At 37.1% G+C, this 17,771-nt stretch overlaps 1 protein-coding gene across 4 annotated transcripts in view; it reads left to right on the top strand.

Annotated features, from left to right (window-relative positions):
- KLHL13 (kelch like family member 13) overlaps positions 1–17,771 on the top strand; it is an 81,086-nt gene that overhangs the window by 50,734 nt on the left and 12,581 nt on the right. For all 4 annotated transcript variants that reach the window (XM_053990304.1, XM_053990303.1, XM_053990305.1 and 1 more), the window contains 4 exons: positions 6,354–6,495; positions 7,676–7,808; positions 8,063–8,259; positions 14,288–15,083. In XM_053990304.1, the coding sequence (XP_053846279.1) occupies positions 6,382–6,495; positions 7,676–7,808; positions 8,063–8,259; positions 14,288–15,083 (1,240 nt within the window). In that variant the 5' untranslated portion in view covers positions 6,354–6,381. The remainder of the gene's footprint in view (positions 1–6,353; positions 6,496–7,675; positions 7,809–8,062; positions 8,260–14,287; positions 15,084–17,771) is intronic.

The following is a 17,771-nucleotide window of genomic DNA, read 5'->3' on the forward strand; positions in this document are numbered from 1 at the left end:
TTCCTTGGCCAGAGCCTTGTCAAAGTAAAAACCCACTTCTCACTGCTTTGGTCTATTGTATAGAGCCAGTTTTTATGTTCTCTTTTACAGAACACCCTCGGTTTAGAGGAAAGGTGGAAAATGGGACACCTATTTGCTTTTTAATTTAAGAAACAGTGAGTTTTACTTTGTACCTTTCTCCTGGAGTGGAGATTTAAAAGAGCTCAGTATGAAGTTACTAAGCAAATATTTTTAAATGTTCAGCTGCTAATGCTGCCCATCTAATGTATGGAAAAGATCAGGTGTAAAAAGTGAAATATTAAAGTATAAATATCAGAGCATTGTCCAAAGTGAGCAGTATTTGGCACTAGCAGCCATTAGCTGTTTTAGGAGGTTGCATTCACAGTAGTTACAGTGCAATGATAATTCGCTTGAGGCAGAAGGTCTGTAAACTTCTGGTTGTGGTGGCCCCTTTCAAGTGAACAGAATTAAATAGCATTTTAAACAAAGTCAGTAGCCTGATAAATACAAGGTGTTTTTAGTTTCAGCAGCAGCCTCAAGTTCATCTAATAAAAATTTGGTCTTTAAACTGTCCAGTAAAAACAGTGACATGTGAAGCCAATAGTGTAGGACAACTGGTCATAGTGATAAAGGACAAAAAGACATGATTCCCACTCCTAATGCACTGTGTGTGTCACAGAGGTGATCCATGCAAAGCAATTTAGGTCCTGCCTTCCAGTGTTGTTCTTGTGTTCATGTTCCATTTGGCTCTTGAGTGCAGCAATGTCAGTTCCTGTGTGCCCCAAACTGAAGTTTGAACCTGCTCCTTGGTCTGTGGAGAGGAGTTAATTTCCTATGTCAACTATTGTAACAAAAATTACCTTTTCTCTTCCTTTTCTCTCCTAGCTGGAGTCATGTATCTTTTTAAAAATATGAACTTGCATTTCCTATAGAAACTTTTTGTAATAAGAAATCATTAGCAGTTGATAAAAGCTAGTTAGTTTTACTGGGTTGCTGATACCATAAGAGAATTAAATTAGAAATTCTTGATAAAAAGTAGTAATAAAAGGAAGAGATGTTATTTTAGGGGAGGACAAGTATAAAAGTAACTTCTTTGCCTGAATAAAGGATTTCTTGAAATTGTATGAGCAGAAGATATGGAATGGAAGTGTGAAATACCACGACTGCATAATTTTTTTCATTTACATTATATTAATATTTGAATTTCTTAAAAAATATGATGAGATTTTCTTTAATACAATGCTGCCCTATCCGTTCTGCTTACTGAGCTCCAAGGTGGCCAGGTGCTTTGTTGGGGAATTCCTAAATTCATTATTCAGGGAGTTGGAAAAGCTGTTCATAATGGGAAGACAGCAATATAGGCAATATTTTTTTTTTTAAGAACCTAAGCTTACTTAAATACTCTTTGGCAGATTATGCATACCAATTAAAAAATTACTGTATTTTTAATAGCAAATGAAAGTTTTGTTGTATTTCACTGTATTTCACTTTTAATTAATAGGTTCATTAGCGAATTACATGCATAGGTGCATGCATAGGATAGCCCTGGGATGTACCAGGTTTTTTTTTTTTTTTTTTTTTTTTTTTTTTTTTTTTTTTTTTTTTTTTTTTTTTGATAGGTCATAAAATCATAAAGATTTGGCCTGCAATAAGAATAACATAATATGAAATTGAAATGTCTGTCTGTGTTACCTGATAAATACCAGAGTCCTGGCACATGCCAGGGGTGATTGCACCAGGAGCCATTTTACCAGTGACCAGAACATTTGTGGTCATGGTTCTTTGAACAGTAATTTGACAGAGAAAATAAGGTTAGAGTCCTTTCAAAAATGAGCTATTGAGCTTTGCCGAATTAAGAACTCGGTCTCTGGCCGATCTGGCTTTGGCAAAGCTTTTATTGAGTTATGTAAAGACTGGGTTTTAAATAAATTGGAGAACATGCAGCTAAAATATCTGTAACTGTAGGCTGATGTCCTTTGTTTTCAAAGAGTTTCTACAATAGTCTGAAAAATAGATGAATGGATTACTGATGGAAATGAACAAATCCTTAATAATATTCTTAGTTGCCTTGTTCCTGGTGCATCAGAATAAACTTGACTACTTCTGAAGAAAACATCATAACAGAATATTGGTTTATTTCATTTGTGCCACTAAGCTCTACAAAATGGCAACTGCATGATTTGAATATTCTAGTTGAGAATAAATTCTGTCACAATTTTCAAAGATCTTTGCATATCATCCATCACTTGGATGCCTCTGAACTGTTTTAACAGGTTAATACTTGCTAAGTGGTTTAGAAAGCAATTTGCCTCTGTGAATCATGTTGTAATTCCAGCCAGTGAAATCTGTCAGTATTTGCTAGAAAGTTAAAGCATGTTAATATCCATATAATGAACACTCTGTATTTCATCACTACAAAAATATCAGTTGGAAGTACTTGGAGGATTAACTTGGAGTCGTGAGAAAAGCACATTTGGTTGTAGCCTCTAGGAAAAAACTGTGCTGTACTTGAAAGAATCAACATGTGGTTAGAAAGAAAATTCTGATTCTACCTACTTTGTGATAGCAACTAATTAACCTCTGGCACCTTTCTCTGAGCTGCAAGCCACTGCTTCCCAGAGGTTGCAGGAAGTCAGGCAGCTCCTCTGCCTCCCTCTTGCAGTGTTAATATTAATTTCACATTCAACTCCAACATTCCCTTGTCTTACTACTGTGATGTTCAACCCTCTCCAGACCAAGTGTGTGTGTTGAAGGTGGTTTTAACATCCACATTTAGAGCAGCTTGTTGTGACTTCTCACTACGTGCTACTGTAGTTTTAACTTCTTTTAACTTTTATTTCCTAACTTTTTAAAACTCTGGTTAAAAATGGTACTGCTGAACTTCTTGTTTAATGATTTCTATTGATCAGAACAATAGAATTAATTAGAAAGTGAATTAACTTTCTCCTTTGGTAGTATGCTTAATTGTGATATACTGTACTTAAAGTAAAAAAAAAAAAAATCAATATGTTTATCTTCATTACTATTGAGTTAATGATAGTGCTTAGTAGACCTGTGTTAATAAATGTAAATAATGCCTTTGGTAGGTGTCCAAAGAAGCCAGATGTACTTACTATGGTTTTGTTGGGAAGTCAGTTGGTCATTGGGCACATTTCCCATCTGTTCTGGGTGTGAATGGCAGAGTTATTTCTGAATCTTAATGTTACAGCCCCTGCAACAGAAGCTACATTCTGAATTCTTTAAGATTTTGTTGCAGGATTCATGATGCAATGCTTGGGTTTTGCTCTTTGTGTATTGCTGTTAACACAGAGCTTAAGCACTGTTGCAATTTCACTTTGTCTTCCAAAGACAGGTTCTTCGTGGTGTGTGGAGATAAATGCTGAGCTGCTCCCAAGCCAGTGACAAAGGCAGAATTTGTGGTCGCTCTGGGAGTGCTCCTTCCCTGTTGGTGAATGTCACAGGGTTGGGATTCAGGAGATCAGTGCCTAATTGCCAGGTGTTATTGCTGACTTGCTTTGGAACTTCTGCCAAACCCAGCTCCTGAATGTCACTTTCTGCAGAAGGGAGAGGGTGCTCAGCCCTCCAGAGCTGTTAAGCTGTAGTGGTGTATTTAACAACAACAAATCAAACAAAAATCCCCAAGTCCCCACAAAGAAACAAAAACCCACATTGCCTTTTTTTTTTGGTCATAGTTGTTTAGATATGAGTCAAAACCCATATAGCATTAATATAATCTGCTTGTCTTTATTTACCTGGAATCATACACAGACAAGTTAAGGTTTAGGACTAGAATTGTAAAAGTTATACTCTGGTGAATTTTTATAGTGTGGAATTTTCAGTTTTTAATGCCTCATTCACATGTGCAAGTTTCTGTCCATACATAAAAGCAAATGTGGAAGAGAAATGGTGAAAATCTTTTCTGCAGAAGAACTTCAGGTGGTGAGCTGCTGAGCTTATGTGTGTGATAGAGAACTAACTGCTCATTATATATTGAAAATCAGGTAGAGAACTGCTTACAGCCACACCAGGCATATCAAATGTCTACTTTTAGGTATTGCAAGTATTTTCATATTTATTATATCCTCTCTGTTGACTGTGCAGTTTTGACAAGGCATTGTGTTCTATAGAGGATGACCTATAGAGAGCAGAGCTATGGGAAGTTGTGTGTCATGTTCAGAAGAATGCTTCCATTATCCCAGCCGTTCTTGGAATAAATGAATCATGCTCAAGGTCTTTGCCTTCATTTGTAAAACTTATGAATTATGCTGTCTGTCAGGAAGTCAAGTAGTGATGTGGCAAACATGGTAAAAAGCCCACTCCAAACAGTCAGGGAGGTTGGTTTACTTGTCTATTTCTTTTCATAATGATTTTAAATTATGTGTTCACTTTCTATTTTCTTCCGAGTTCAGAGAAACTATTTTAAATACTCCTTCATGTAACATCTATCTGATCTGACATTTTGGGAAGATGCTTCAAGAGCAAAGAGTCAGATTCATGCTTGTTGAATCTGTTGTTCTTCACACCCACGCTTGCAAGTCTCCCCACATTATTTTGTATTTCTTCTTAGGAAGACATGTACAAATTTAGAGACTAGATGTCCTTTGAAATTATGTAACACTCTTGCCTCCATGTGATTGTATGAAAACTGAAATAAACAGAACTCAGCAAACCCAAAACACCCTAGAACCGAGTGAAAAAATATTTTGGGTCGTGAGCCAGCAACTGCTTGCTGCTGTGTTGCATAGTTGTATTTGTTGGATGCAGAGATAGTCTGGAGAGCCCTTTTCTAAGGTATACCCTGTAAACTTTGTTTAAATGACTCTGGACTTGTTTTATAAAATACAGATAATTGTGTTTCAAAAATAGCACAAATCATGCATGCTGCAGTTCATCCACATTAGTTTACTCAGCTGAGTACATTAGAAGTCACAGCTGTTTGGATGTACCCTTGCTCCTACAATGTTATGTCTGTGTGCATAAAATCTCACTGTTTCAAACCCATGTACGCTGTTGAATGGTGAATTTGTTTTGAATATGTTTTCGTAGCTGACCTTTTGTACTCATGGCTTTGAGCAAGGCACATCAATGCTATGAGGGTAATATGTGAGTTTCAGAAGGTGCTCTCCAAGGTCTTTGTACCTGAAGAAGGTGGGGGTAAATGTTTTTTTTTTTTTAAAGTAAATTATGAAATTATTTTTTTTCCACAAATTCCTAATGTGTCCTTACATTATGATCATAATCAAAACTGGGGAAAAGGCGGGGGATTTAAGCACATTCTTGTTACTTCAAGTAATTTCTGAAACTAGTTTGAAGGCCAATGATTTAACCTGCATGTTTAAAATTTGGAAAATTTTCTGTATCTGAAATTTGCAGCAATTATGTCAAACAGCTATAAGTCTTTGAGATATGGAGATACTTGATTAACAATGGAGATGCCCTCTTCTGTGGATTAATAGCTTATGTTTGCTAATTAAAATTGTGTACATATTCATTATACCTCTTATACAGGCTCATAGGTAGAACATTAGATCACAGAAATTACAGAAACTAGTTGTTGCTAATATTTCTGTAGAAGAATTTTATTTACATTGTATAGTAATTACAGGTTAGCATAGTTAGGCTCTCAGATGTACCCTAATTTATATCTGAAGATTAAAATAGTATGCTAGTAATACTGCAGTAATTCTTTAACAATTCTACCTAAAATTAGCTCGTCCTATCTAGATTTGGACAGTAATTGCTTGGAATCAAATCTTAAATTAAAATTATGAAGTGTTTGCCTGGACAGTAGCAGCATACTGGATATCATATCCTAAAGGAATTCTAATTGTGTGTTTCTAAAAGCAGGTTAAAAACTCCAACTGCAGCTTGAAACTCCATGATGTGTATTTTCTATTATGAATAATCATGCATGGATGAGGTAATGCAAGCTGTAAGAATGAAAATACTTTTTTTTTAATATTACACTTAGAGTTTCAATGTTTCACCAGTTTGGCAAGGAAAACTATGATGCTTGATTTTGGAAACCAGATGAAACCTCTATAAACATCCTACAATACTGGATTGTAGAAATAACATAGCGTGCAATTGTCTAAATCAAGGAGCTGGGGATGGAAGGAAAAGAAAAAAACTTACAAGCCAAAAAGCAGTTATGCCTTTTTAGAGACTGTTAACGCTTCACTTTCTTGAATTAGCTGAAGGGAACCACAAAGGACTGATTGTTTCCTGCTGATTTTTTTTCCTGTAGCCTCTGTGCTGTTACATTTCATCCCAGAAGACTGTGGGTTTAGAACAAAAAATCACTGAATGAAAATGACTTTGGTCTTAAGGTTTCTCTGTTCCAATTTCCTTAGATCCCTGGTGGAAGAGGAGGATCCTCATATGAAAGTGTCTCTTGGTAGCAGCGATATGGGCGTCTCTGCCCATCTGCAGTCTTCGAAGACAGGAACCACCAGATTTTTCACCAGCAATACTCACAGTTCTGTGGTATTACAGGTAATGAAATATTCTCATGCCTGTATTGAGCTGTACTGAGAATTTTGGCCGTTCAAAGCAATGTGTCCACTCAATAGATTTTATTAGTCTAGTAATTCCTATAAAGCCTCAAAAACTCTCATGTTCTTGTGCTGTCAATGCCCACAAGCAAGCATTGCTTGGGACTTGGTTTCCTGTGAGAGAGAGACTTAGCTTTTAGCAGCAGCTTGGAAAAAAAACCTGGCCTTTTCCTGGGGTCATGTGCCAGTCCACTCTCAAGTTCTTAGAGGTAACAAGTTTTAAACTCTGAGATGACAGCTGTATCAAAGAAGCCCACTTAAATATCATTATTTAATTACATTAGGCATGTCCCTAAGATGGCAGAGCCCTGCCAGTTTTGGTGTAATGCCCTGTGCTGGGTCTGACTATGGCACTACTGTGTGGTAAAACATTATAGAGACAATATTTACATTCTTGCTAGTATTAGAAAAATACCAGCTTGAAGGAAAACGTTTTATGTTTGAGTTTCTGTTCCGCAGTGAATGAAGGAGAGTATTTCATCCATCCTCCAGTATACACAATCAGGCACATCTTTGGAAGAAATCTTGCTCTAGGATGCTGCTGTAGATTATTTTATTTTTTATTACAGTTAGATGTTATAAGTAATTCAGATGTATAATGGGAACTTATTTGGGGGTTTTTTAGCATGTCGCTGTGGTAACAAATTTGATAATCACAGAACCAGGTAACAGCTTTCCTATCAGGTCACAGACTTTTGCAGCCTGGTAGGTTGCAAACCCCTTAAATTGCTGTGGAACAGAATTATATCTAGAATACATATGTGACCAGAAAGCGTAGGTCCAAAAAAGATAGCAGTCCCTACCTGAAACAGCTGCAAAATAAACTCCTTCCTGAAAAGAACGTAATTATTTGAATAAAACTACTTTCTAAGGCCCGATGTATTTGGCATTCATCAGCTGTATCTGGAAAATAATGATTATCCTGCTTGTTTTCAATGAATACTAATCATTGAATATATTACCGATAATGGTTTTAAGATGACAAATTATTTCTTTGTCACTTTTTTGGACCTACACTACACATGTACATAACAGTAAATAAATATTTACATAGGGGAAATAAGAGATTCCAACTCTCCTCCCAAATCCAAGGGATGCTTTGCATTGTGCTTTTCCTGCAGGGTTTTGACCAGCTGCGAGTGGAAGGTTTGCTCTGTGATGTGACGCTCGTTCCTGGAGATGGTGATGAGGTGTTCCCTGTCCACAGAGCAATGATGGCTTCTGCAAGTGATTACTTCAAGGCCATGTTCACAGGTGGTGTTTTTATTAAAGCCACGTACTGCTGTCTCCAAATTGCTCTCATTCAGACACTGAGACACGAGTTCAGTGCTGTGTGTGAATCAGTCCAGGACTGGAAACAACACTGTGGACTAAACATCTCTCTCTACTGTTGCATATGGGGTTTTAAAATTAAATTTTAAAGTTATATTTTAATTATATCTAAATTTATGAAATAATTTCAACCCTATTGAAATGCTAATTTACATTTACCTGCATGTCTATTTCAGGAGGAATGAAGGAACAAGATTTAATGTGCATTAAGCTCCATGGGGTGAACAAAATAGGCCTAAAGAAGATCATTGATTTCATCTATACTGCAAAACTTTCCCTTAACATGGACAACCTTCAGGACACTCTGGAAGCTGCCAGTTTTTTGCAGATTTTACCCGTTTTGGACTTCTGTAAAGTATTTCTTATCTCTGGGGTAAGACTATTTGTTTCCCATTTACAATGTTTAAGGCCTTGGTATGTAGTTTTGTTTTTTCTTCTGTAATGATACTGACTTAGGTAATAATCAAAGTTATGTCTAAAACTTGCCATTATTCATAGCTTAGATTCACAGACAGCAAATTTGCTTTATGGTTTCCTTGAAAAACTTGGTTTTTTTCTGAGTAGTAGATACGGCATGAGTTTGATAGAAATGTTTTACCACGTTGAAATTCTTCCCTTACATGTCTGATTTGAGATGTTTCAGGGTCTCCCTGCATGACTGCACTCACTTTAGCATTAGTCTGCTTGCTGCATTCATTAGGTGTGCTTCAGTTATAGTCACTTTATTCCTGTGTTTACAGCCCTTCCATCTCAATGGGGTGCAGTTACCTGTTTTCTGAGTCTAACACAGAATAAAAGCAATACCCAGATAGGATCCCTCAGTACCTTTCCTGTCCTGCCAGCAGTGAGGAGCACCTGCTCTGTGGGGCTGTAGAACAGCAGTGGTGCAAGAGCAGCTCTGCCTGGAGAGACACTCTGCAGTTATTTCGAATGTTCACTGGAGGTTTTCTAATGTTGGTGTTAAATGCTTATATATCTCACTAGAACTCTGACTTTAACAGGTGTGTTCCACACAAATTAAAGAATTACTTGGAAATTAGCTTTTTGATTCTGTAGTGGGAAGTAAAGAAGCGGTATTCCTGTTGCTCTGCAGAGTACAGGCTTAGAAATGTGACCTCCCTTACTGAAAATATCTACCAGGATTCATGCAAACCAGAGGACTCTAAGCTGGTAATAACAGCAATTTGTTTCCTATGATGTGTAAGAGATATTCAGGCTTGATAATGCCATTTTGCTTTTAATTTGGAGATATTTTCTAACTGACCAGTTGTCTGATAATGTTGTGATAATGTTTCATTAAGCTTAATACTCTTCAACCCTACCCCACCTATTTTATCTTGCTCAGTGGTTTTTTAACCTCCAAAATGATGTCTCTCCAGGTTTGACATTACTGTAAATACCAACTTGGAAAAAGGTCTTGGTGGTTTTTCAATGAGGTATTTGAAAAGGGCTCCTTCTGATGGGAGCTGTGCCCTGGGGACACTGTGGTGGCCTTTCCCCTTTCTGGGTAGGGCAGCTCCTTGTTTATTTTGCTTTGTTAAGGAAAGAACTTTTTTCATATTGAATCGTGTTATTGTTTAAAATGCTCATTCTCTGAAAGTATGTTCACTTGTGATGTTGACTCAGTCACTGTTTTTGTTCCAATAAGAAATACCTTGTTTGATACTGCATTTCATTTTCAAAGAATGAGGGAGACTTTATTAATTCTCTTAATTTTATTGGGATTTTTTGGGGGAATACTTTCATTCAAACCAATGTCTAAGGGGACAAAATCTCATTCATGTGTAGCTGTAGAGGAAGTACAAAACTGAGATTGTTCTGTTAGCCTAGTTATGTTCTTAACATCCTTATATAAAGAATTTTTGAATGACCTCACTTCAAAAATTGTTGAAACAAGAGTTGGTGAGCAAAAGAGCTTCTTTTTGAAGGAGCATTTCTGTAATTTAAATGAATATTCTGAGCAAGTATTGAGCTTATTTTTACTGAAGTTAGCTGGCTTGAGAGCTGAGGTAACCATTCCCAGACAAATGCTTAATTGTCTTTGAATTGTCTGGGGAGTCCATTATTAAAGAGATTATAGAAGTCAGTTTATGTAAGGCATAATGTATTGTGTATTTCATAAGAGGGTATTGGAAATATTTACAAAGAAAAACCAAAGCTTAAGGTAACAGCTTAATTTGTGTAACAAAAATAACAAGACCTTCAAAGAACAGTATCTGTTGTAGCTGACTTGAAAGTGTTTTTTTAATTTGCTCTGCATTTACACCCCTCCTGTCAAGTAACCCATTGCTCTGATTATCTTTGCTCTGCAACCAAACAGACTCTCAGAGAAACAGTGGAATACTTCCTAAGGTGTTTTCAGTCTTACTTGTTACTATTGCTTTTCAATAATTATAGCTGTACAATAGACTAGGACTACTCTCATGTTCACATCTAACTGAGCTGTAATGTAAATAAAATTCATAAAAATGCCGTGGAAATGTTTTCAGAGTAGTGAATTCTAGACAAAACACTGATTTTGCAAAAGTAGCTGCAATGTACAAAATAGAGAAAAATGAGAAACTTACCCAAGTGAATTACAGCACTTAGGAAAATTACAGAGTAATGGGGAAAGGGTTGTTGCACTGTAATTAAAGAAAACATTTCCAAACATTGAAAATTAATGTCTTGGATGTACCTACAAAAAAAAAAATTTGTTCCTTCTATAATTTGGTGCTTTACACTTTTGTAACTACTAGGATATAGTGAAATACTGAGGGCTTAATACTTGGAAGTCGTGTCTTGTCAAAAAAACTTGGTTGTCTTAGGATGGAGCAAGTTAATCTGTTTTGTGGGAGTGTGGGATCTAACCCTAGGACCAGCTCTGACAGCCACCAGAAATTTGACTTTATACTGTAGGGGTACAATGGATTCTGTTTTCTGAGCTGGTCAAATTTCTGTGCTGTTTTTTCTGGGCTTCTGTCAGTGGAAGCCCATAGGAAAGTTGAGGGTTTCAGGGGTGTTTGCTCTTTTAAACTTTGACCCTTTGAAGCACTGCATTAAGTGCTTCAGTGTCTGACAGTCATTGAAATAAAACAGTCATTGAAACAAAACAAAGTTAGACACCTGATTGCTTTGTGCTACCAGGTTTGAGGGCTTGATCTTTTTGTGCATGCTGCTTTTCCTGAGCTGCTCTCCAAGGCTCTCATACTTGCAATCATTTTGCTGTGTCCAGTTTTGTAGTATTTTATAGTCAGTTAAGTTTTTATGAGAACTTGGGAAATGGTTGCTACAAAATTTCAAAGAATTAAGTGAACTGCTCTCAAGAAAGTACTTTGGCTTTTGCTTTGGGTTTTTCAGGCTGTTGTAACATGGTGCTGTGCTTGACCTTTCTTTTTTGAAAAGCTTTTTAGTATTTTCTGCAACTTCTCTTTTGTAATGAGCAATTACAATGAGTAATGTGAGTGAGCAGCTCTGCTCAGTAGTGAAAGTCCATGTAAAATAGGATTTATTTAACTGAAATTCTCAACTCCTTGTGGAGCTGCTTAGCTGTTTGAATGTTTATGTCTTTTAGCTCTTTCCTTGTGAGTATTTTTACTTGTTATTGGATACACTGTACAGTGTATATATTTTCACCTGATATTTCCATTCCTCCTGTTCACTTCAGTGGGATTTCCAGAGTAGCAGTTCCTTCTTTTCGTTGAAGAGCTCCTGCTTGACTGACTTCCACACAGAACCATAGCAGAAGTCAAACTTCTAAAAAACCAAAAAACCCCCAATGTTTGGGTAACTGAAGTATTTATTTAAATAACATTATTGTACTGAACTCTGTCCCATTTTGAATATTCAAGTAGAAGTAGCTATAGCATTTCTTTCTGTTGAAGGATTATTTTTTTGGCTCAGGATTTAAGAATCTCTAGAATATATATTTTTATGACTTTTAAGTCTTTGCAATATAATTTACCCTGGTACATTGGTTATTAACTTAGAACACAGTAAAGAGGGTAACAGTAATTTTGCAAGAAAAGTAGCATTTAAGACAATATTTAATATGGCACCCTGATTTAAGGTGAGTGGGGAAATTTGTTAGTGAGTGAAACATAGTGCACAATTTCATAAGCATAATGGGAAGTATTTGCAATCATATATGAAAAAAAACCCAACATTGAGTGCAGTCCAGTCCCAGTGGATTAATAAAGGCAGTATAAAGTCAATTTTCCAAGAATCAGGAGTTGACTGGAAGCTGCTGATCATCAGTCATTAACAGTGTGTAATGTGTCAATAAATTTTTCAAACATAAGTAGTCCAGGAATGTGCTCAGTTGCATAGATTTACAGTGTAACATAATTAGGGTAATTCAGAACTCAGTGCACTCTGGGCACTTGATAAGTGGCAGCCAGTCAGCAGTAGCTCCAAATCTTCATTGCATCCTGAACATGTGCCAGTGGCACAGAACCTGTACAGGTTTTGCTTTGATCTTTTAAGTTCAAGCGTGCCTTTCCTGTATGCAATAATTTCTGCCTGTCTACTTTGATGTGGAGGAAGTGCTGCATCTCTCTAGTTTGGTGCCAGACAATGTATTCCAAAGTGATTTTTAAATACAGTAACTATATAGCAAGAGTTAAGCTTTGTGGTATACTGCAAGTCAGCTGTTTGTGGAGGGGTGATTTTTCCATTGCTTTATTTTGTAATAGAAGTCGGAAGAAATTTTGGAAGAAATTCCACTAGACAGGTTGCTCAGAACCCCATCCAGCCTGGCCTTGAACACTTCAGCGATGGAGCAGCCACAGCTTCTCTGGGCAATCTGTTTGATGTTGATCCTCAAAACCAGTCATGAGAATATTCTGTAGGCTGTTGCTAGTTGGTGTGATTATATTTTTCTATAAACAATGTGGTCTGTCTTGTAATACAAAAATTATTTCCATGTATATAAAGCACAAATATTTTCATAATAGAACTCCTGACAGTCTGCTGCACATTCATTTTATAGACAGGACATGATTACAGGATTAGCAGGCATTTCAAGATGTGTGAATGAAGACTTTGGATGACAGTAGATCTTAACTCTAGGGCAAGTTAGATCAGTTTCTAGTGAATTAAGAAAATCTCCTATTCCTGTACTCAGACATTTGAATTGTCTGGTATTAAAGGACAATGATCAGATTGAGTTATACCGTATTAAAATCTTCTAATCTCTGTCATGACCAGAAGTCATTTGAAGGTTTTTGAATTCTTAGGCTTCAGTCAGGTCCAGTACTCAATCTTTATAATCTTTTTAAAAATAACTGTGAGATTTGTAAGCTTAAATTCTTCTGGCATTAGGAATGTAATGAGAATCACAAAGTTGTGGAAATGGTTGACACTGAGTAGGACTGACACTCAGAGAGACTAGAACACGTGTAAATGAAGCTTGGACTGGAATAAGGTTTGAATGCAAAAAAGCTGCAATTCTCAGCAAGAAGCATTTGATTGACTTGCTGGGCACATGTACCAGAGAGCTTCCTGAAAGGAACTGACTGGGTTCACTGGAAACCCACTAGAAGTTGTGCCCCATGCCTGGCATGATTCTTCCTGTGCCTTGGATCCCAAGTGACCTTAGAAATTCAGGAGCCAAAGATATAAAAAGATAGATGCAGCTACAGTGTGAAACAGGTGATTGCCAAGATACAGTCACTCCAGTACTGAGTTAAATCACGGTGTGATCCATACTGCTAAAGCATTTAATGAGCAGGGTATTTTTAGGGAAAATCCTTCTAGGTTAATTATTTTTTAAAAATTATGTATAAACTAAGATCACTACCTTTGTCTTATTTTTGACATGTATTTAATTTTGAACAGAGTCTGTAAGAACACTGTCTTGATTTATTAAAGATCCATTTTTCTTTGTTTTGAAGGAATGTGTTCATGAGATTGAACACTGTAAATATTAGTTGTCCCAAATATGTGGCATGTAGGGGTTAGCTGTGCCATTCTCTTTGATTTTATTATGCCAATACATTTTTAATAGTGCCAGAAAATGCCTAATGGTGAGACTTGTTTTGCTCTCTGTAACCTTGGGATGATCACCCGTCCCTTAACTTTATTTTCCACATGTCTTTCTTACAAAGATGTTTTCAGAGCTTTTCAAAGATGGAGTGCTATACAACTGCTATGCTTCATCATTGTATAAGCTATTTGACATAATATATGCCACCTGCTTGTTACTTGTCTCATTTCTTTCTTCAAAAGAAGGAATAAATTGGGTCTCCCGTTGCAGTCATGAATATATATACTGCATTGAATATTTGCTTATGTGTCAATCACCTTGAGCACTGCAAAATGCTGAAATATTGCTGATTCTACAATATTGATTAAATTGTACATTACCATTTAGACACCAAATTAAGAAAGTGTTTTGATTCCTTGTTCTGTTTACTTAATAGGTTTCGTTGGAAAACTGTGTTGAGGTTGGGCGAATTGCCAACACATACAATCTCACAGAAGTGGATAAATATGTTAATAATTTCATCCTGAAGAACTTCCCTGCATTATTAAGTACTGGTGAATTTGTGAAACTCCCCTTTGAACGTCTTGCCTTCGTGCTTTCAAGTAATAGCCTTAAGCACTGCACTGAGCTTGAACTCTTCAAGGCGGCGTGTCGCTGGCTGCGCTACGAGGAGCCTCGCATGGAGTACGCTGCAAAGCTCATGAAGAACATCAGGTTCCCCCTGATGACACCCCAGGATCTTATCAACTACGTTCAGACAGTGGACTTCATGAGAACTGACAACACCTGTGTCAACTTGCTTCTGGAGGCCAGCAATTACCAAATGATGCCGTACATGCAGCCGGTGATGCAGTCGGAGCGGACGGCGATCCGCTCGGACAGCACGCACCTGGTGACCCTGGGGGGGGTGCTGAGGCAGCAGCTGGTGGTCAGCAAGGAGCTGCGGATGTACGACGAGAAGGCCCACGAGTGGAAATCCCTGGCTCCCATGGATGCGCCCAGGTACCAGCACGGCATCGCCGTCATCGGCAACTTCCTGTACGTGGTGGGGGGCCAGAGCAACTATGACACCAAGGGAAAGACGGCGGTCGACACGGTCTTCAGGTTTGACCCTCGCTACAACAAGTGGATGCAAGTGGCATCTTTAAACGAGAAACGGACCTTCTTCCACCTAAGTGCCCTCAAAGGACATTTGTATGCAGTCGGAGGTCGGAATGCAGCGGGTGAGCTAGGTGAGTCCTCCTGGAGCCACCCCGTGCCTTTTGCTGGGCATGGAAGTACCTTGCTGCCCAGGGAGTGGGTGGAGAGAAGCAAGCTGAAGTCATTGGAGTGCTGCTGCTTTCTGGAAATACTGCAAATGCAGAGAGAAATTTGTCTGGATACTATTAGAAGTTAATTTTAGAATTTTAGAAGGGATCCCACAAAAAAATTCCAAATACATATCTTGTGTATTGATGCATATTATCCAATGTCTTGGCCTTTACCAGGAAGCATGAAGTAAGCATCTATGCCTGTGTAAGTGTGGGGGAATATAAATGCAGTTTTAAAAAGAAAAAAATAATCATTACTTCAGCTGAGAAACAAAATCCATTCCTAAGGGATACATGGCTCTAGATGAAACTTACTCTTGAATGAACATTGCATTTTAAAAGACAAAATTTTTCTGGAATACTATTTGAAATGCCAAGGGATTTTTTAATGTGTTTTTTTGTTTTGTTTTGTTTTAGTCTTATGACTGTGATTTGTTTCACTCACACATTAGTGAGATTCAGATATTCTGATGTTCTGGACTTTTTAATTATTAAAAATCTTATATTTCACCTATGATCTTATTTGTACAAATGACTGAATGACTTGGTCCTGGTGCCTCTTCTCTTCCCCCCTCGCAAATATTTAATTTAGCTTGACCCAAAAAAAAACCCAAAAAAAACAAACCAACCCAAACAAACAAAACAAAACAAAAATCCCACCAAAAAGCAAACAAACAAAACCAGAAGAAAAACCCCCCATATCAGTTTCCAGGAGACAAGATAGAACAAATAATAAATACATGGTAAGTTTAAATTTAACAAAAATATGCAGAGGATGACCCCTATTAATCCACTGCATTGTGCAAAGCCATAGTGGTTAACATTTAGTCAAGTCTGGAATAGGAGACTCAACTGTAAATTTGTGCTTTAAAATTGAAATGTCACAGAGTTTATGCTTGGAAGTTTAGCATAATATTATATCTAAACCAGATGCAAATCTCATTATTTTGTTTACTGCTTTCAGCCCAACACTCAACTGTCCCTTGTCTCTTTGTGGTTTCTACCTCTTGCTACTAAGATTTACTTTTCAGAAATGCACAGATATCTGTAAGTGCAGTGAGAAACATATTTAATTGAAACAACACAAAACTTGATTTCTACTGCAGGATCTGTGGCTTCTTAAAATTACTGCATCTTGGTTATTCACATACACAGGTTTAATTCATTGTCATGTTGCAAATTTTCATAGGAAACATTCAGTACACTACTTCCACCAGAAAAAAGTGGCCTGGCTTTGCTAGAAATTTTAATTCCATTCCAGTGTTTGATGAAATGGGACATTAAAAAATGCCTCCTGTTCCAAGAAGATGGGAAACTGCTTAGCAATAATTTATTTTCCCTAGATAGCCATTTTCTGATGCAGATCCTGGGGTTTTCAGAATGTTTTACTATGTATCACTATATACCTGAAAATACATCCTAAACAATCTCACTATCCTCTGGAAGACTAAATGTACAAACTAACATGTATTGATTGCTGTGTATCAGAAAACCTGATATATAGCTTCAGTGAGCTATTTTCTAACAGTATGAATTAATAGCAGATAATCAGATTGCTGAATTTGTGCACTGTACAATCTGAACAGAGTAGGGTTATAAAAATGTCAGTGAAAAAGTTGCAAGTCTGACAAAATCAATAAGAAATAATATTGTCACTAAGCCAGGGCAACCTGTGTGTGAAGGAGGCTTTGAGTGCAGTGTTACCTTAAATTAGATCCAGCAGTATCATTCTGCTGACCTCAACTCTTCTGCTTTCTTTAATTAAAATACAAAATTTATCACCTATCTAAAATTCTTTTGTAAAGATATCATTAGAATGCTGTAGCAATTTCCACACAGATGTGAAAAATGCCACTGGATCATTCTGTGGGAAGAGAGCACTCTAAATGCTAAATATTGTAGCTGTCTGATGCTCTGATTTGGGGCTTCAGGTTCTTTCCTTGTTAATTGTGAGGTGAGTCACTTTTCATTTTCATATTTCTTTCATAAACCTTGCCAACTGGAAGATGCAATCCAGTTTAAACTTCCCATTCTCTTCAGAAGAGAAAATCTCTCAGGATTTTCAAAGAAGAGAAGGCCAAATGTGTGTTGGACAGATATTAAAGAAGTTGCCCTTGGGTTCAAACTAATTTCAGTCTGTTGTTAGAGAGGAAAAATTCCCAAAACCTGAATTGAGCTTTCTGGAAAATGGGCTCTTATGGAAATGGGCCAAAGGATTAAAGTTACTAAAACAGGTTTTTTCCCCCTGACATTCACAGGAATAAAAGTTATACTTTTTGAGGCTTTTTATCAAATCTTCTCAAAACAGTTTTCAGATGTTTCTTCTTCTGAGAACTTTGTAAATGCCACTTTCTACATTTGTAGCACTTGCTGTAATGTAATAATGAGCTGCAGTGCGTGCCATGGACAGGATGAGTGAATTTCATGTACGTGGTGCATGTGTTGGAATGTGGTAAATGTATCCCTTAAATGTCCTGAGTTATGATATTATAATTTAGATTTTTCAACCCTGTGACAGCTTAGGGCTGTGCAGAATTAAGCACCACTCCTGGAAGGATTGTAGATAATTCTGGTTAGTTCCCTTTAAATGTCAAGGCAGGCACCTGCCAG

The sequence above is a fragment of the Vidua macroura genome, chromosome 14 (assembly GCF_024509145.1).
Source record: "Vidua macroura isolate BioBank_ID:100142 chromosome 14, ASM2450914v1, whole genome shotgun sequence".
Lineage (NCBI taxonomy): Eukaryota > Metazoa > Chordata > Aves > Passeriformes > Viduidae > Vidua > Vidua macroura.